The sequence below is a fragment of the Cynocephalus volans genome, chromosome 10 (assembly GCF_027409185.1).
Source record: "Cynocephalus volans isolate mCynVol1 chromosome 10, mCynVol1.pri, whole genome shotgun sequence".
In the NCBI taxonomy this organism is placed as follows: Eukaryota; Metazoa; Chordata; class Mammalia; order Dermoptera; family Cynocephalidae; genus Cynocephalus; species Cynocephalus volans.
This window is the reverse complement of record NC_084469.1, coordinates 20767571-20786325: the sequence shown is the minus strand read 5'-3', so window position 1 is coordinate 20786325 and position 18755 is coordinate 20767571. Positions and strand designations below refer to the sequence as shown.

Here is an 18755-nt window from a genome sequence, read left to right as displayed (position 1 = left end):
CCGTTTTCGGGAAGTGGGGGTCATGCACTGGCGAGGGATTAGCTTTGCTTTGGGTCTGCGTTTCACTGCAGCGGTGAAGCGGGGGAGTGACCACCTCTTGCTCATTCCTATGGGGGAGTGACCACCTCTTGCTCATTCCTATAGGGGAGTGGAGGCGCGGAGCCTGGATGTCTCCAGCACACGGTCCAGGGCCCCAGTGGGCGCCCATCGCGTAACTGACTGAATGAACCGGGAAGGATCAGAAGACAGACCTGGGGAGGGGGTGTGGGTGGGAAGCGCATGAGGGCAGGAGTCGGAATGAAGCAAAGCTCTCAAGGCCTCTCCCGTCCCCTTCTCCCACTCTTCTAGGCTAGAGCTAAATGTTTGCAGGGAGCGTCTGGAGGGGTGTGAAGGTCGAGGCTAGGGATGAAAGAATTCATCCAGGGCTGCCGAAGTGGATCTGTCAGGCTCAAGGACCCAGCGGAATGCCAGCCCGCCCCCCTCCTCCCCCCTCCCCGCCTCCCTCCAGCGCGAGCGGGCGGCGCGCTCCGGAGGGACAGCTGGGGCTGGAGGTTCCTACCCCCTCGGCGGCCCGCACCTGCCCCCCCGCGCCCGCCCCGAGCCCGCCCCGACTGGGCAGCCGGGGGCGCCGCCACTTCTCTCCCCCCGGGCGGGGGAGCCGGGGGGCAGCGCCGGAGCCCGGGGGGAGCCCCGCCGGCCAGCCGGCCAGGGCAGGGGGCAGCTAGGACGGCCCCGGGTAAGCGGCGGGAGGCGGGGGAAGCGGGCGGGATAGGGGCTGGGGTGGGGCGGGGCGGGCCGGGGACGGGGGGCGAGGGGCGTCCAGAGCGAGCAGAGAGGAGGGGGCCGGCGGGCTGGCGGGGAAGCGGCGCGGGGCGGCCACGTGAGAGCTGGGGCGGGGGAGGGGGTGTCTTCAAGGTGCGGGAGGCGGAGAGCGAGCCGGGCTCCTGCATCCCCCCAGACTCCTACCAATCAGGTCATGGGGAGGCCAGCATCTTCCGTCGCCCCCCTTCCCCACTCACCCCCACGTGAACGTGGTGGGGACGAACAGCTGGCAGACGCGTGACCCGGCCTTCGGGGTCCGCAAAGCCCCGGCCCTCAGTCTGGGACAGGGACCTAGGTGCCCAGACGGAGGAGAGGGGACAGCAACCAGGCTTTGGACCGTGTGTGTGTCCGTGGTCTCTTGCTGGGCGCTGTCTGCAGACTCACTGCAGAGCGCCGGCCTTGGGGAGGGAGCGCTGCGGGGCCTGGGCCCTGCTTCTTGGGACAGCCCCCTTCCATCCCCACCCAGCCCCCACCCCCCAAATTTATTAATTGGGATTAATAAACGCTTAGACCCAGGATCTCTGCCTGAGAAGGCGTGAGCACGGATCACCTGAGTTGGGGACAGGGCCATACTTAGGCCTGGTGAGTTCCAGCAGGCTAGCTCCAGCTTAGGGGCCTCTCCTGCACCCCCTCCCTGGCTCCAGGGTTGTGTCCCGCTTTCATTTCTCTGCTACTACCCAGAAAGGGCTGGTTTCTGGGCAGAAAGTGTGGTGTCCAGGAGAATCTGCAAGGTTAGTGTACATCCTAGAAATCTCTAAGTTGCCACACCCAGAGAGAGGCTGGGACTCTTCTAGCTTTCCTTGCCCTCTTCCTCCCCTAGGACTCCCCCTCCCCACCTGCTGGTGCTGGTTATGTAATTAAGCTGAGTCTCTACCAAGCTGGGCAGTGTCCAGGGATGCCTGAGGGGCCCAGGGGCCTGGAGGGATATATGAGGAGAAGGGATTGGTACTTCCCCTAGTTGGGAGCCCGTGTGAGTGTATAAGCACCTGTTGGGGAAAGGGCACTGCACAGGATAGGAAGGAGATCAGGGTCATAGTCTTAGTTGACAACTCAACTGGCTATGAGGTCTTCATTTCCCTAAGTCTCTGGGAGTTTGTTGTTGTTTTTTTACCTTCAATAAAATGGGGAGAAGAACCTCACAGACACACACACACTCCATGTATGTGAGCCCATGCAACAGTGGATAGTGACCCCTCTGAGGATTGCTAGGAGGTCCCACTGAGATTGTGGAAAACCTTAGAGAAATGAAGGACACCTGTAGGTAACAGTGGTCACTGTTTATTAAACAGCTACTCTGTGCCAGGCAGTGGGCTTTACATGCATGGCCTCACAACATCTAATGAAGTTTGTCCAAGGTCCCACTTTAGGTGAATGGTAGATCTGGGAATCAAGCCTTGGTGGTTCTCACTTCAGATCCTGCCCTTTATTTACTGTGCTGTATGCACACATACACCGTATTTGGAGTCCTCTAAATCAAGACAGCCTGGGGACATTCAGCTGTGAATTGTGCATATGTGGAAAGAACATGCATCCACAGGAAAAGCATGCACACATGCTGAAAAGCATGGCCCTTTTGCAATCCAGCAAACCCACCTGCCCTTGACCCAGTTAGCACATACTGGTGAGACCCTCCTGGGAATAATCCCAGACAGGAAGTCTCATGTACCAGCCTCCTTGATCACCATCCCCAACAGTAGAAGAAAAGTTCTCTCCTTCTCCTGGTTAAGATATTTACTTGGATTATTTCAGAGTTAGGAGCTTTTGACCTCATTTTACATATGTGCAGAGCATGACTCAGATTGGCCAGATGATTTGCCCACTGGCCCACAGCTAGGATTTATACCCAAGTTCCAAAGTCATTGAAACTCAGCAAGCAAGGAACTAATGAATCCATATCAAAGTGCAACCCCCTAGCAGTCCTTTCCTGGGCATCTGCTGTGTGCGAGGCCTTAGCTCCAGGGGATGCCAGAAAATGAGACTCAGCCCTTGCCCTGTAGGCATTCACCAGTTAGAATCACCAAACTCGAAAGTTGGAAGTATTGCAACATGTAGAAAGGGGTTGCTGCCATTGCCAGCTGTGTGCCAGCTGTGTGACTTTGGGTACACTTCTTACTCCTTCTGAGCCTTCTCTCTTAGGTGGGAATAACAATACCTATCCCTTAGGGTTACTGTGTGAACCAAGGGGGCATGCTACCTGAGGAAGTGCTCAGTCAACATTGATGCACTCCAGAGCCAAAGTGGTCATCTAGTGCAGTGGTTCTCAATTTGGAAATGGTGAGCGGGCGGGGGGTGTGTGTGCATTTTTGATCATCAGGGTGACTGGAGGCTGCTGCTGGCAGTTACCTCCTGGGAGTCATGGAAGTGAAACGTCCTGCAGTGTGTGGGCAGTTCTGCACGGTAAAGAATTCTCTCCCAGAGTGCCAGGAGTGGCTCTCCTGAGACTCACTTGCCTAGTCTCACCCTTTCAGGATGAGACTGAGACTCAAATGAGTTGCTGTCTTGTCCCAAGCTCTGTGGGAGGGCTGGGATTTGAACCAGTACAGTGCTCTTCCACCTCTGCTGCCTTCCTTGGCTGGGGATTCAGACCTGGTGAAAAGTCATGTCATGATACAAGTCAAGAAAGATTGGCTCCTACTCATGGGATGGCAGGAAAAAAATGGAGAAGGAAGGATGGAGATGTTTCGGCTAGGTGGAGATAGGAGTTCTGGGAAAGGGAAAGCATTCCAGGGGCAGACACAGCTTCAGCAAAGTCCTGGAGGTGGAAAGTGCAGGACAAGTCCAGGGATAAGCCGGTACACTGAGCACACCTTTTGTCCCCACAGTCCAGGTGGAGGCCGCAGAGGGCCCCAGGGCAAGCAGAGGCAGCAATGGTTGGTCCTGACGGTGGCTGAGCCCCCAGCCCCTGGAATATGCAGCCCGGGGGAGCCCCAGGCAGCGGCAAGGACGCGGTGGCGGAGTGGGGCGGGAGGCATGGTCTCCACCTACCGGGTGGCTGTGCTGGGGGCACGAGGCGTGGGCAAGAGTGCCATCGTGCGCCAGTTCTTGTACAACGAGTTCAGCGAGGTCTGCGTGCCCACCACCGCCCGCCGCCTCTACCTGCCTGCTGTCGTCATGAACGGCCACGTGCACGACCTCCAGATCCTCGACTTCCCACCCATCAGCGCCTTCCCTGTCAACACGCTGCAGGTAAGAAGGTCCTCAGGGGGCAGTGGGGTGGTGGAGAAGTGAATGGGTGAGGGGGAAGCTGGCCCAACCTTCTGCAGCTCTGGCCATACTGCCAGGGCCCCACTGCTGGGTTTGAGACCTCCACACTGCACCTTGGGCCACCCTGCTTACAGCCATATCAGGATTCCATTCACTTAAGTGCTACTTTATTTGACAAATATTTGATGACCGTTTAATGTGTGCCAGGCCCTGCAGTGGGCACTGGGGCAGAATGGTGAGCAAAACAGATATGGAATTTGCTATCAAGGAACTCACAGTCTGGTGAGAAAAGACTAGCAAGTGATTATTCTATAGTGTGATACGTGCTGTGATTGCAGGAGATGCAGGGAGCTAGGGCAGCCATTAAGGGGGCATCTAACCCACCCAGGCGTGTTAGGGTGGGGGTGAAGGTCACAGGAGGTGGTCTCAACTAAGTAGGTTTTAGGCAGGAAAGGGACAGGGGAGAGAAGGGCAGGGAGCACTAGCTGCCTGTTAATATTCTGGGATCTGCTTACGATAGCCTCAGACCCTCACTCCACAACATCTGTAGAAAGGACAGCAGAACAGGCCAGGACTTGGGAAAGGTGTGTTTGCAGAGACTCGGGGAACTCCCAATCAGGTCTCTTGCCCAGGGGCTTCCTCTCGTAGGTGATGCTGTGGCCCCTGACCTCAGGACCTGCCTGCCAGAATTTGGAGTTAAATGCTCCTTCCCCCAGCCTGCAGGGACCAGGTCCTCCCTCTGTCTACCTCTGGCCTGAGAGGGAGTGGAGTGTAGGGGGAAGCTGAGCTCTAAGATATGTTTGGTCACTGAAGGAAGGCTCTGATCAGAGTGTGCAGAGGTTTGCAGGGAAGGATAGGCACAGTGGGGAAGACTCAGAGGCAGGGGACAAGGCTTGGCCAGTTGTAACTGAGCAAGCATGGCAATCGGGCTGGGGCCGGGGGCTGCCAGGGAGCTCAGCATTGCCTCAGCAACACCAGGCAGGAGGGCCTGCCCAACCTGCCATTTAGGCACCTGGTGTCAGCCCCAAAGACAAAAGCCTGATCCATGTGCCTGGTCCAGAAACAGTGGGGCTGTTGCCAGTCAGGGCTGGTCCAGGGTCGGGGCCTTCTAGTTCCCTTCTAAAGGGAGACTTTAACAGTAGCCTGAGTGGACACTCAAATCTTGCTCCAAGCCAGCATACTGAGCTTTTGTTTGTTTTTTTCACATTTAGTTGTGTATTTATTTTTAATTTAATTTTAATTTTCAATAGGTAAGATACAATTTAAAAATCTAAACTTTGGCCTAGAGAAATCTCGGTCCCACCCCTGCCCCCTTCACCCTGATTCTTGTCCTGCTCTTTGTAACCATTCTGATTGGTTTTTTTACTTATACTCCCAGTGTTTCTTTACTCAAATAAGAAAAGGTATTCTTATTCTACTCCCCTTCTTACATAAAAACAAAAAGAAAACAGAAAACAAAAACCATACTATCCTACACCTTGTATTTTTAACTTAATAACTTTATAACCTGGAGACTTTTCCATGTCAGTATCTAGAAGACTTCCTCATTCTTTTTTCATGGCTACACTGTACTCCATGGAAGAGATGTACCATGGAGTCCCCTGTTGTTGGACAAGTGGGTGGTTTCCAAACTTGTGCTGTTTCAAACAATGCCACAATGGATAGCCTTGTATGTAAGTCACTTTGTACATTGGTAGGTATATCCGTAGGACAGATTCCTGGAAATGGCATTGCTGGGTCAAAGGGTAAATGCAACTGGCATTTGGAAGATATTGCCAGATCCCATCTGTACAACTTGTGCATGTTGTGCCCCTGCAAGCAACGTACATGAGAGCCTGTTTCCCTAACACCTCGCCAGCAGAGTGTATTGTCAGCCTTTTGGATTTTTGATAATCCGATAGATGTGATATTCTCAGTGTAGTCTTTATTTGCATCTCTGATTATAAGTTAAGTTGAGCATCTTTTCATATGTTTAAGAGTCTTTGGTTTTCTTTTTCTGGGAACTATTAATGTCCTTTGCCCATTTTTCTATTGGATTGTCAGCCTTTTTCATCTTGATTCACTATGAGTTCTGGACTCTAGGATATCCACGATTTCACTCCTGGAGAACAGATAAAGGACTTTGAGCACAGAAATACTGAGAAGGGACCCTGAAATCTCCAAAGATCAAATATAAAATGCAGAATTCTGGTGGCCACTGTCTGAAAATAAAAGAATACATTCTTCCCCAATGCTGATGAGGTCCAGCCAAGGAGAGTGGTATTTCCTGTGTCTGAGCCTTATTTGTTCCTTCCACAGCCCCCCTCCTCCTATCAGAGAAGGAAAGTGAGCTTAGAGGGCATATGCAACCAGCCAAAGAAATTAGCAGCAAATGCATGGCTGAGACCCAGGTGGCTGAACCTCCCTTAGCCCCTGTGTCCCTGGAACTGGACTGTTTCCATTGCTTCTTCTCTCTCTTACAATTTGGAACCTAGCACTAGAGCAAATTGGAGGGAAAGCTGAGCTTTCTCACTTCTTCCCTTCCATCGAGGGGTGAAGGGACAACCCAGCTAATCAGGAGCCTTCCTCCTCTCCCTTTTAGGAGCCCCCAGAGAGGAGTGGGTGGGAGGCAGCCTAGAGGTCCCCTCAAGGAGGCAGCATGCTGGGGCAGAGGTGGGGCTGTCACCCTCAAAACCTGGCAGCTGGTCCCTCTTCCCAGCAGAGAGCTTGGGGAGGGTGGGAGCCTCACATCCCTCCCAATTCCCACTTATCTCCACTCCTCCTGTGGGATGGGGAGGAACCACGTACACACACAAGTCCCAGGCTCCGGGAGGTCACTGTGTCCGTGAAATGCAGTCTTGCCTGGTCTGAGAAGCCAGTTCATGGTTTCCTATGGTTTTAGATTTGTCCTCAGAATCCTCCCCCTGCACCAAAAATTAAAACCTCAGCACAAAGAAAAGATGCCACATCATCTCCCAGGAGAAACCCACTGCAGCATCTTCTAAGCCTTTGAGCTGGGAAGTGCTGTTCTGAAGTCAGACTTAACTCTCTACTTCTACCACCAAAGTCTTTTCCCTTTTATTCAATCTTTGGGGCAGAAAACCAGCTGTAGTCCTCCTTCATGCCTCGTCCCTGCCCTAACTCAACTCATAAACTGGGACAGGAAACATTTCTCCACTTCCTTGTAGTCTGTCGTCTGGGTCCTCGAGGGAGAAGACCCTGGTTCCCTTTGCCCTTGAAGGTCTTTGTCCCCCAACCTCAGGGACCTCTTTCTTTCTACACACTGGCTATGTGACTCTGCTCTTGCAATCGCATCTGCTGGCAGATTAATTAGCTAATTAATCTCTTAAGCAACTTTCTCTTTAGTGCACTCAACCTTTCCAGGGGACTATTCATCTTGAGCTGCAGCCCCTCCCTGAGGAGTTGCCGCAAACATTCAGGAAGTTCCATCTCCCCAGAGCCGCCCTAGGGCACTGCTCTACACGTGCCCCATTATGCATCCAGTCTCAGTCATTTTCTCCGCAGGCATTCTGCTTCTCAACCCTGAAGGCAGAATGGAGCATACAGACAGGGCACATCAGGTAGCAATCCAAGAGCAGCATTAGAGGCAGCAGTTGCATCGATCCTGGGTTGGTCCGTGCGGGGTTCAGGACCACGGAGAGCTCACCAGTCTAAGTAGCGTTATTAAGAAGCATAGGCTAAGAGCCAGTGGTGCTAGGCACTGAGGGAGGAGGTGAGAGTGTGGAAAAACGAGGAAGGCCTGCCTCTGGCCCTCTCAGGAGCTCACAGCAGAAGTGGGGGACTGGGGATGGGACAGTTCTAACCAAGGCATAATCAGAGGAGTATTAGAATACAGGAGAGGTAGGGCGTAGTCCCCTGCATGCAAGAAGAGTGGGAAATCAGGAAGGCTTCTTGGAGGACAAGGCACTTGAGCTAAGCCTTGAAAGATAGAGAGGATTTCAACAGGCCCAACAACTAGCTCAGGGCTGGGCTCTAGAGGCCCTTAATAAATGTACTTGTTGAACAATGGATTGGGTAGATGCATGGACAGATGGATGAGGGGAAAAATAGGACAAAGCAGATCTAAGCTCCAGATGTTCACAAAACAGTGCAGTGGCTCTGGAGGTCAGACAATGCGACCTGCTCTGTCCTGGCTTGGGAGTGGGAAAGCTGCAGCACTGAGTTCCTTTCTCCCTGGGCCTGGACTCCTGGGGATGGGAGGGTGTGGAAGGCTTCAAGTGCACTGGCAGGTGAGAACACTATCAGCCTGATGGGAGGCGGCTGGAGCTAGAGGATCCCTCACGGCTTCTCCGACCCTGGTGCTGATTGGATGTTGCAGGAGTGGGCAGATGCCTGCTGCAGGGGACTCCGGAGCGTCCATGCCTATATCCTTGTCTACGACATCTGCTGCTTTGACAGCTTTGAGTACGTCAAGACCATCCGCCAGCAGATCCTGGAGACAAGGTGAGAGGCTGCAACACAGTCCATTTCCACCTCTGGATGCCCCAATGCTAACGAATCCCCAAGAAAAGGGAACAGTGGGGGAACACAGATGGAGTATATGTGCCCGCAGGTCCCCACACATACACTCATGCACACATTCACATTTTGCTGTCCCCATGTCTGTTAACTCATTTTGGAGCTCTGACCATGGGGTGGCTAGTCTAGTGCAGTGATTAAGAGCACAGGCTCTTAACAAGCCTTCCAGGGCCTCTCAGCTGCATGACTTTCGGCCAGTTAACATTTAAACCTGTTTCCTCATCTGTAAAATGGGTATAACTATTTAGATCAGTTGTGATTAGATAATATAACTTACCTCAAGGGCTGAGGGCTGTGCCTGGAAGAGAACGTATGGTATTAGTTTTATTGATCCGGCACAGCCTGCCCTTCTTTGAATCCGGTGTCTGTGAGACTGGCAGAGTTCTGAGATTCCTGCCTCGCCCCGCAGGGTGATCGGCACCTCGGAGACGCCCATCATCATCGTGGGTAACAAGCGGGACCTGCAGCGCGGACGCGTGATCCCACGCTGGAACGTGTCGCACCTGGTGCGCAAGACCTGGAAGTGCGGCTACGTGGAGTGCTCGGCCAAGTACAACTGGCACATCCTGCTGCTCTTCAGCGAGCTGCTCAAGAGCGTCGGCTGCGCCCGCTGCAAGCACGTGCACGCCGCCCTGCGCTTCCAGGGCGCGCTGCGCCGCAACCGCTGCGCCATCATGTGAGGCCGGCGCGCCCCGCCGCCTGCAGGCCCGCGCCGGGGGCGGCTTCTCCGCGGGACTGCGGGGCGGGAGCGGGCAGCGGGCAGGAGCAGGACTCGGGTGGTCCGGGCCGGCAGCGCCCGCGCGGCCACGCACCTCCGCGAGAGAGTCCGGGTGAGAGGGAGCCCCCGGTAACTGCGCCGTCCTCCCCGCGGTTCCCCGTTTGTCCTCCCGGGACAGCCGCCTCCAGTGCTGTAGTTAGTGCAGTGCCCGGCCCGGCCCGAAGGGGCGCCACAGCCTTTTGGGATTGGGGATGAGCGTGTGAAATAGGGGGTGGGGGAGGAGGTGCTGCCTTGGCCGGGCCCCCACCGGTCTTCTCCGGAGTGTGTCTGTCTGCACCCGCGTCTTCCTTTTCCGTGTCTGTCTGCCCCAAACGTCTGTCGGTCCTTACCTGTTTTATCCACCCTCCACCCCGCTTCCGCCCCCAGCTCCGCGCACAGGGCTCTCATTTCGTCCACCCCCTTGTCGCAGATCCTGGCAGCTTCTTGGTGAGGCCAGGCCTCCTGACCGTCAGCACCACCGGCACAGGGCAGAGAGATGCGGGTGGCCCAAGGACCACCATCAAGGGGTCTGAGGGTTGAGGTGCCACATCAGTCAGGGGGAGAAGGCTGAGCTCTCCCTCTTCCAGCGAGACCTCCCTGCCCAGCAGCCCCCAGAGACACAACAACCTACCTTCCAGCCTTAACTCGATGGCCTATCCCTGCTGAGTGCCCTTCACTCTCTTCCTGACCCCAAAACCAGATTATTCCTGGATTAAAACTTTGTCCGTCCCCCCCCCTTTTTTCTGACAGAGTGTGGGAAGGGAATCCCCCAAAGGATAGATTCCTTTCCATGATGCCGGGTTCCAGCCCTTTATTCCCTCCTGCAGTGGGTGGTCTGCCAGACTGGGGGGTGTCCAGTTCTGGGGGCTGGTTGTGGGCAGGGTGGTACCCAGGAGGGGTTCAGGTTGTGCCGGTGAAGATTCTGCCTCCCTGTCCCACCCCAATCTGACTACCCCAGACTCTGCCTACCTCAGATCTCGGATTTCCCTGATCAATCTGGGGAGGAGCAGAGCCAAGAAAGGAATTATTGGGACCGCTGTGCTTTGGGGAGATATGCCTGCATCCCCACCCATAGATGGAGGCCCTCAGGATCTGACACCCCCTTGTCCCGACACCAGTTGGCCCTATGCCCTAACTCACTCGCCCCATTTTCTCCGGCTGCTTGGCCGGGTTTCTACCTCTCGTCACCGGAGCTGATCACTGTCAGTTTTGTACCGATTCAGAAATAACAATAATAATGAAGATTCTAGGAACGGCCTGAGGGATTGCTGGGGGACTTGGAGGGAGGGAGAAGTGGTGCCCTGTTCCCTGTCCCCACCCCCTGACCAAAGAAAGCTCTCCTGAGGCCGAGCCCTCAGCCTTGGTCTGGTGGGAGGATATCAGGGTCCCCTGTTAGAAGAGGGGTAGAGGGGACAACTCAGCCTTAGCCAACTTAGCCAAGGCTTCGGCACATAGACCAGGAAATCAGGTGGCCTAGGGCGGTGATGGAGAGGAGTCTGGGCGAAGGGTCGAGGGTGGGGAATTTATCATCGAGATCCAACGTGGGAGGGAGTCTGCGATTCTCTTTTGCTTCCCCAGCTGATTCCCACTCCCTCCACCCACTGGGGGTAGTGCAGCCCTACAGTGACTGCCCTGACCTTGGACAGTCCAGTGTTCCCGGGTTCTAGTCCCTGCTGTGCTGCATGACTTTGGGCAAGTGACCTGCCCTCTCTGAGCCTCCCTCTGAAACAGAGGAGGTGGCTCCCCTCCCCCACACGTTAGCGTGGCGGGGTGGGTAAGGAAGAGGGCCTGCTGCCCTTTGTCTCCTGCACCCCCATCCCTGGGTCACCAGGGGGACGGGGTGAGGGATGGCAGCATCTCACATGCCCATCATTCCCAGCTCTGAGGCACCTGATGTGGGGGGGACACAGGCCTCTGGCTGCCCCCTGTGGGAGCCATTGGAATGTATTGCCTGATGGGCCCCCCTCACCCCTCAACTTCAACCCCGGTCTTGGGTTTCCAGCCCCTCCACCCCCATTCTGAGTCTGTCCTTCCCTCCACCCTCCAGAGTTTCCCACCACAGGGTCTGGAAGCGTGTGTGACGCCCATTGATCTGTTATCGGAAGTCAGATTAAAAATCAGGGAGTGTTTTCCCTCGTTTCTGTACCAAAGTGTTGGCTCTGTTCCTCACGGTGGGAGGAGAGGCGTCCCTACAGGGCCTGCCTGCTGAGCTCTGTGTGGAGGGCGGGGGAGGATGATGAGGTGGCACCTGTCCCACCTCCAGGTCAACCAGGAGATCAAAGGAGAGGAGTTTGGGACTTACCCTTTTCCACCTAACCCTGAACTCCCCAACTAATCAAAACCATCCGGAAAGGAAGCATAACCTCTACCTGCCACTCTCTCTGGAAAGTTTTCGTAACAGAATTCCATCCCAGCTTCTCCTTCTGTGTCTTCTTCTCACTCGAAGCTGAGACTTTGCAGCCTGTCAGACACAACTGGTTGGATGTTGATGTGTTGGGAATACTCTCAGCCATCCCTCTTGACCCTGAGTGATCTCAGCTCCCAAACCCCAGAGCAAAGCGTTGAAGTCCTTAGCCAGAGTGGCTGCGGGAGCCTGTTAGGGTGGCCCTTGTCCCTGTCCATGGTGCTGAGCCGCCCGCCGCTTCCAGGAAAGACGCGGGAAAGAGGAAGCCTCTCCCACCAGCTTTCTCCCCCTCGCCCCCATGCCCTCCAGGGGGATAACTTGGAAGCTACGCCTTCCTGCGCCACCACAACCCTAGAGCGAGGGACTCAAGAAGCTGGGGGCTCAAGAACAGACCCACGTGTGTTTAATAACTTACAGGAATTGCAGAAATGGGGGGCATGCCAGAGGACAGGAGTTTGGGGAGCTGTTCTCGGGGAGGGGAGTAAACTGTGGGACGGCCCCTGGCCTAACTCCGGATTTAGAGTGGGAGTGATGGGTTGGTTGCCTCTGCTCAACTGAACAGATTGAGTCTATATTTGTCTTCTCGTCCCTCCTGGCCAGAGTCTGGTATTGGGGTGAGGGAACTTCCCTCCTGTTCCTGCAGCCGGAGTCCAGTGGATATGTTTTTTGCTTCCCTTTTTGCTTCCCTCCTCCCCTGACCCTGATGAGAAGGCCGCTCCTCAGACCCAGGACTCCTCCTCAGGTGGGAGTGGGCCTTCATCAAGTTGCTGAGGCCCCAGGCCCTCCGGAGGCTGGGGGCTGCTCTCCAGGGGGGCGGCTGCCTCTTTCTTCTTTTCTTCCCCCTCCTTCTCACCTGCTGAAGCTCCCTCCACCCGGCATGCCTCCCCTCCCTTGCTGGACAGCGCAGCTCTCAGCAGCCTGCCCCTAGGGGCGGCCCTGGCTGGGCCCAGGCGGAGGTAAGCCAGAGGCTTGGGGATTCGTGAAGGCCGCTTCTCGGGCCTGTGATCTTTCCGGGGCCGGATCCTGGGCCTCAGCTTCAGCTTATAGATGGATGGGACCCTTTGAGGCTTCCGGAGTGTTCTCTTGCCCTTGACCAGACATGTCTTGGCTTTGTCAGAACCGAAGTCCAAGTGTGAAGCTGTGGGGGCCTCCGGGCTGGCAGACACAGTAGGGGCTGAGCAGTCCTGCCCTCCTTGAGGTGGGACCTTCATCCTGGTGCTCTTGGCACCCAGTACTGCTTTTGTCCTTGGTCCACTCTCTCTGCCTCTCAGTTTACCTTTTGGGCTTTCTGGACCTGTGTTAACAGCTGGCTTAGGGGAGGCTGTAGAGGCTGCCTTCCAGGCTCCCAGTTCCACTTTAAGGAGGGGTGGGCGTCCCTGAGCCAGTTCTTGGATGACTTTGTCATAAGGACCTCCAGGCTCAGGCCACCTCTCACCCAGGCTGGGGACATAGACTCCACTGCGAGGAATGACCCCAGACCCTGTGCACAGGGGACGGGTTCCCCCCACCTCTAGCAGCTTCATGTTGGCCAAAATCTCCTCTTCAAGGCTACAGTAGATGGCTTGCTCGTGGGTCCTACCCAGGGGCAGGGGAGTGTACCTCCCCTCCTGCTCCTGTGGGCCCAGGCCCTGGGGCTCTCCAGCCTCCGCTGAGACCTGGATGTCAGGCCTCTGGTACCCCTGCCTCACTTCCACAGAGCAGTCCCCATATCTGGACCCAGACAGGTCTCCAATGATGGCCCTGGATGGGATGGGGCCTCTCCCCAGTTCTGTTATGGGACCTGTACTTGCAGTCCCTAGAAAGCTTCTTCCCGATGTGGGAGGGCAGGCAGGGGGCAGCTGGACAGGAATCTTGGTGAGTCCTTTAATAGAGGATGGAGAATGCACAGATGCTGGTTCCTTGAGCTGGGGAGAAGCACCCTCAGCCTCATTCTGGCTTGGCAGCCTGAGGCTCAGGGGCTTGGCTGGGCTAGAGGATCGAGGCAGGGGAGATGGTCCTCTTGCTGATGTCCCTCTGGTGGTGGTCTCCGGGGCTCGAAGTCTCTGGGGAGTGGGGGCCCTGGCATGGGTTCCCCAGCTATCTGTCTCCTCATGAACGCAAGATGTGGGAGTCCTTCCCCTGGAGAGTTCAGTAGGGTGTCTGTCCTCTCTCTTTCTTGAGGTACACTGTGGGTCTTGGCCCCTATGGGATGAAGACTGGAGGCTGGGTGGGCTGTCCCTAGCTGGTAGTTGCTTCCGAGATGAGGTGAGAGTCCTCTCCTGGAACCTGGAAGGGAGGATCACAGGCTGGAAAGGCAGACTCACAGGCTGGAAGGATGATCTCTTACAGTTGTCTAGCTCTGGGAAGGGATGGCCTTTCCCCAGGTGGAACACCAAAGGGGCTAGACTTCATTTTGAATGAAAGATATGCTCCCTGTCCTCCATGACTGCCCAAGAGTTCTCCTTATGACAGTCACTGTTTAAGTCTATTCTTCCTTGTTCCCTGTGTAGCAGATGAAAGAGAGCCTGGTCCAGGCCTGGGGTGACTTCAGATCCTCTGAGGGACGATCCCAGACCAGAGGTCTGACAACCAGAGCTCACCAGTCTTGGGTGGTGGGGGGGTCTTGGCTTCTGCTCTACCATGAAGTAGCAGAAGGACCTTGGGTAAGTCTGTTGCCTTCTCAGCCTCAACCTCCTCATCTGTGAAATGGGTGGGGTGGGGGGCACATATGAAGTAACTAGATGATCCCAGGTATGAGGTGCTTTTTTGGGTCCAAACACCTGAGGTCTTGTTGGGTAGGGGCACTGCCAGGGACCTGCTCCCTTTATCTTGGGATGAGGTGGACTCCAAAGGAGAAAGAGTCCTTTCATGTCCCTCCCCTGTACCTCAGGAATGGTGCCGTCTCTCTGAGGGCCCCTGCCCCTGCTCCCCACTCACTGTGGGGTCTAGGGGAGGAGGGGGTAAGGGGTCTCAACTTTCGGCCTGAAGAGGTGTACATCCTCCAGTCCACAGGGGGCAGCGGGCTCTGGGAACGGCTGATGGTCATCGTAGGCTGGGCTGGCGAGGGTCCATCCTGCACCTGCACTTCATGCTGCACTGGTGGGGCTGGGGGCTTCAGGAAGCTGCCTGGTTTGTGCGCTACCAACACAGTCCCCAGAGAAAGGAGAGGAGGGAAGGGCTCAATTCCTGCTGATGGGGCCCACTGTTCCCCTCCCCAGCTGTCCCATGCCCCACATCCCACATTAACAACAGTGGGACCCAGGGTGGCAGCACCAGGATTTCCTTATAGATGGGGTTTAGGGGGACCCAATCTGGTAAGATGGCCCAGATGGCAGACTTGTTTAAAGCTGCATTTGTATTGCAGGTCCACACCTTTTAATTAGAATGAATGCTTATTTGGGGTGGCTTGGGGTGTTGATGGAGACTAAAGACCTTCCGAGTCATGCTTGGTGCCATCACTGTGAGCCCCAGAGCCAGACCTAACTCTGCCAAGAGGCACCCTGAACGTACGCTGATTCTGCTTGTGTTGCACACCATCTTGTGGCAATACTTAGTACTGCATCATGACTGCCCCGCTACAGGGTATTCCTTCCTCCATCCTTCCCACCTCTCCCTGTTCACCTCTCCCCACTGGAGATCAGACCTACATCCCACCGCTGCTTCCAGCCTCCCGACCCACAGCTATGCCTCTCCAACCAGCCCCACAGGGAGGGGACTCTCAGGGGACTCACAGAGAGACGTGCACCGGCAGGGGTCATGTTTGTCCAGATAATGGCCAAGTGTGTCCCAGCCGCCCCCCACACGCACCATCACATGGTTCCGGAGGATCTGAGGGGGCAAAGGTGAGGTTGAGGGCTAGGTGGAGGGTGTCCCCTCTTCCTGGCCCAGCTTGTAGGCTGCCAGCATGGCACACACTCAGGGATACTCCCATCCACGTGCTCTTGCACACACAGGTACTCCTTTGTACACGTGTGTGGTTGGCAGCCTGCATATTTTGGAGGCTGAGTCCCCTCCATGACTAGCATCAGATAACACACGTTGTCAAGGATGAGAGCCAGACTGGCAAACAGAAAGTTGCCCCACAACCGTACAAGGGATTTCACAGGCATTGTGTAGCCTGGCCCCGGAGCACTCCCTTCACGGTAGAGGGGTTGCCTCCTGCACATGCTTACACCTGAGATGCAGCCCTCATGCCGCTGGCTTTGCTTCCATAGTGTGTGTGAAAGAGCCCCTGGGAGTCCCAGCCCCACTCCACTCTGGGTAGGTGCCATTGTTTCTACAGTCTTCAATCTCCTCAGCCAAAAAGTGGAGCCAGGGCTGGCCTGTCAGCTCACTTGGGAGAGCATGGTGCTGAGAACACCAAGGTCAAAGGTTAAAAAGAAAAGAAAAGAAAAGCGGGGCCACAATTCCTTGCCCCTACCTATTTCACAGCGCTATTGCCTCAGGGTCTGGATGATGGCTCAGGGAGGTGGCTCTGCTCCCAGGTGTAGTCTGTGCCCAAGGAAAGGGCTTGGCCATGCCCCAGAGCTGCTGGTCTCCTGGGTACAGACCATTTCTAGTGAGGCATGACCAGGTACCGGGTGGGTGGAGGGGAGATGCACATTTTAGACCTGTACTACTGTTCATTCTGCAGAATGTACTGAGCCAAGCAAATGAGGGGTAGGCTATAGGGTCCAAGCACTGAACACAAACTTTGGGTTCTCAGGCTCTTTGATCTGACCAAGCCTGTGGGTGGAGTGGACTGGAATGGAGAAGTGGGAGTACCCTTCTCCATACCCAACTTCTGCCTGAGGACACCCTCTAAACTAGGTTAAGGTGGAGGTGATAGAGGGCAGTGGTTCTGGCTGCCTGATGGGCGGAGGGGATAGTCTTGCCAACTTTGCCAGAATCTCCTGGAATTTTCCATGGGAGAAAAGGAGAGCGCCAAGGCTTCTGTTCTTGCCCTCAGGCCTGGGCAATGTCCCAAGGAAAAAAACCCTATTCTGCTGATCCTGGGGGCCTGGACTTACCCGGATGAAGATGAGGGTGTTGGAGTCTCCCACTTGGTACTTCCCCTCAGATACCTTGACCATGGAGAACTGCACCGGGCATGTGCAGTGGCTCACAAGGCTCTGCACCTGCAGATGGAGGGCAGTGGGCTCAGCTCTCCCCTCTGCCCAGGTGCCCAAGTTCCCCTTCATGGTGGGTCAAGCTAAATGCAGGGACTGCCTGCCCCCAGAGCCACCCCAGAGGTTTCTGCTGAGATCAGGGCTGTGGGCTGAGAAGCAAGTAGAAAGAGAAGACTTTCCATGAGAACAAGACCTGGAGCAGTCGCCTCGGGTCCAGCGCCCTCGTGGGTCAGCCGATGAGGGATGGAGTGTAATGGTTAAGTAGGGGGACCATGGATCCGACAGGCTTGGGGCAGGGTCCTTCATCCATTGCGACATAGGTCTTCAGTTAACAAACTTCCTTGAGCCCCACTTTCCCCAGTGGTACAAATGGGGTCGATCACAGTAAGAGCTAACACCTATGAAGAGCCCCCTCTGTGCAGATGCTCTTCCAAGCACTTCCAATGCTGGCTTATTTCATACTCACAGCTGTCATAGAAGCTAGGTGCTGTTACTGTCCCCACGCTACTGATAAGGGAACTGAGGCACAGAGAGGCTAAATAATTGCCCAAAGTCACATAGCCATGAAACAAGGGAACTAAGACTTTGAACCAAGGGGCCAGAGTCCTAAAAAACCGTTTGTTCCACCGCAGTTAACTGAGAGAGGTGTGGAGTGCTGGGTTGGTAATAAAAGCAGAATGAGTGGTATCACCATTACTACATGTGGTTCGGGATGGTGCTCAGAGGGGAACACGGCTTACTCAAAGCCGCACATGAATGGTGTCAGGGTGGGCACTGGAGGTCAAGGAGGGGTGGCTCAGAGGGGGCTGGAGTGGGATGGGGGAGGGAGGCTGGGGCATAGGAGGGGCGCCTCGAGGGCGTGTGCAGAGCCCCTCACCATCTGGTCCAGGTTGCGGAAGTGGCAGGGCCGGCGCGTAGGGGGCGCTGGCGGCGGGGGGTCGGGCGGGGGCAGGGCCAGCTCCTGCCGCAGCTCCTCGTCGATTTCCTCCTCCAGCTGCACCAGGGTGGGCGCTGCAACGCCGAAGCGCCAGGCTCGGCGGCCCAGCTCCAGCAAACACAGCACCACGTTCTTCACGTTCTTGCGCTGCACCAAGTCTTCCGTCTCAAACATCAGCACCTCTGGCGTGGGGGACGGGGGGACAGGGGACACAGGCAACGTCAGCTCCCTGCTGATGGGGGGAAGGGAGGGCAGGTGGGAAAGTCTGGGGACCATCCCGGCTAGGGGGTGGCAGACATGGGGGTGGTTTGGAGGTCTCAGGTTCTTGGGGTCAATTCAGCCCCCTAGGAGTGGTGTGGGCAGAACTGCTCAGATGCTGGGTACATACAAGGTGGCCCATCTCACAGGAGAGGCTGAGGGTGGGAAGAGGTGAGGCAGCAAAGCAAAGGATCCTGGAGTCTGGCTGTAGGCCCTGGTGAGAGAAGGGTTAACTGCACCTCGCCCCTCTCCCTCCTCAGCTAGCCAGGGTGGGGCCAGGAGCAGGAAGCAGCTGGCCCTAACTTCCCACCCAAGCCTCTCACCTCCAATATCCACCAGGCATCTCAGACTCAACCCCCAGCCCAGCTACAGCCACTAAGGTTGGAGTCCTTACTCTCCCACCTACCAGCTGTGTAATCTTGGGCTAGTCCCTGAGCCTCAGTTTCCTCTTCTGTAAAATGGGGATGTAGTCTATTTTATGGGGTTGCTGCAAGGATTGCATAAGCTAATAGTTGTTAAGCATTTGCAGACAAAGTCTGGCACATGGTCAGTGCTCCATGAAACACTAGCTTGTATTCACTCTCCGATCCTGCTCCTCACTGCCTTGCCATCATAACCCAGGCCTGACCCTTCCCCCATCTCACCCAAACCACCTTTGCCCTGGAAGATGGAGCAACATCCACTCTCATCCCACTTCTGGGTCCAAGGCCAACGAGATGAAGGATCCTGACATGTCACTCCCTACTCCCCTGAGTCCTACAAGCCCCA

At 55.8% G+C, this 18755-nt stretch overlaps 2 protein-coding genes across 3 annotated transcripts in view; one reads left to right on the top strand and one right to left on the bottom strand.

Moving 5' to 3' along the window:
• Positions 1 to 538: 538 nt before the first annotated feature.
• Positions 539 to 11415, top strand: RASL10B (RAS like family 10 member B). Of its 2 annotated transcripts, none has more exons than XM_063111536.1 (4): positions 539 to 736; positions 3650 to 4008; positions 8345 to 8469; positions 8954 to 11415. In XM_063111536.1, exons 2-4 carry the CDS (start codon positions 3793 to 3795, stop codon positions 9222 to 9224), a joined length of 612 nt encoding a protein of 203 aa, XP_062967606.1. In that variant the 5' UTR covers positions 539 to 736; positions 3650 to 3792; the 3' UTR covers positions 9225 to 11415. The 2 variants fall into 2 exon arrangements, with proteins under 2 accessions (XP_062967606.1, XP_062967605.1); XM_063111535.1 differs by having other exon boundaries at positions 3645 to 4008.
• Positions 11416 to 12424: 1009 nt separating this feature from the next.
• GAS2L2 (growth arrest specific 2 like 2) overlaps positions 12425 to 18755 on the bottom strand; it is a 7327-nt gene continuing 996 nt past the window's right edge. The window contains exons 2-6 of the mRNA XM_063113288.1: positions 17670 to 17911; positions 16694 to 16801; positions 15416 to 15512; positions 14570 to 14822; positions 12425 to 13970 (exon numbers count right to left, since the gene is read on the bottom strand). Of these exons, the coding sequence (XP_062969358.1) occupies positions 12425 to 13970; positions 14570 to 14822; positions 15416 to 15512; positions 16694 to 16801; positions 17670 to 17911 (2246 nt within the window). The remainder of the gene's footprint in view (positions 13971 to 14569; positions 14823 to 15415; positions 15513 to 16693; positions 16802 to 17669; positions 17912 to 18755) is intronic.

Coding starts and splice junctions, on each gene's coding strand:
- RASL10B (XM_063111536.1), top strand. CDS start 3,793: ATGGTCTCCACCTACCGGGTGGCTGTGCTGGGGGCACGAGGCGTGGGC. Junction 4,009..8,344: donor TCCCTGTCAACACGCTGCAG/GTAAGAAGGTCC, acceptor TGGATGTTGCAG/GAGTGGGCAGATGCCTGCTG. Junction 8,470..8,953: donor CAGCAGATCCTGGAGACAAG/GTGAGAGGCTGC, acceptor CTCGCCCCGCAG/GGTGATCGGCACCTCGGAGA.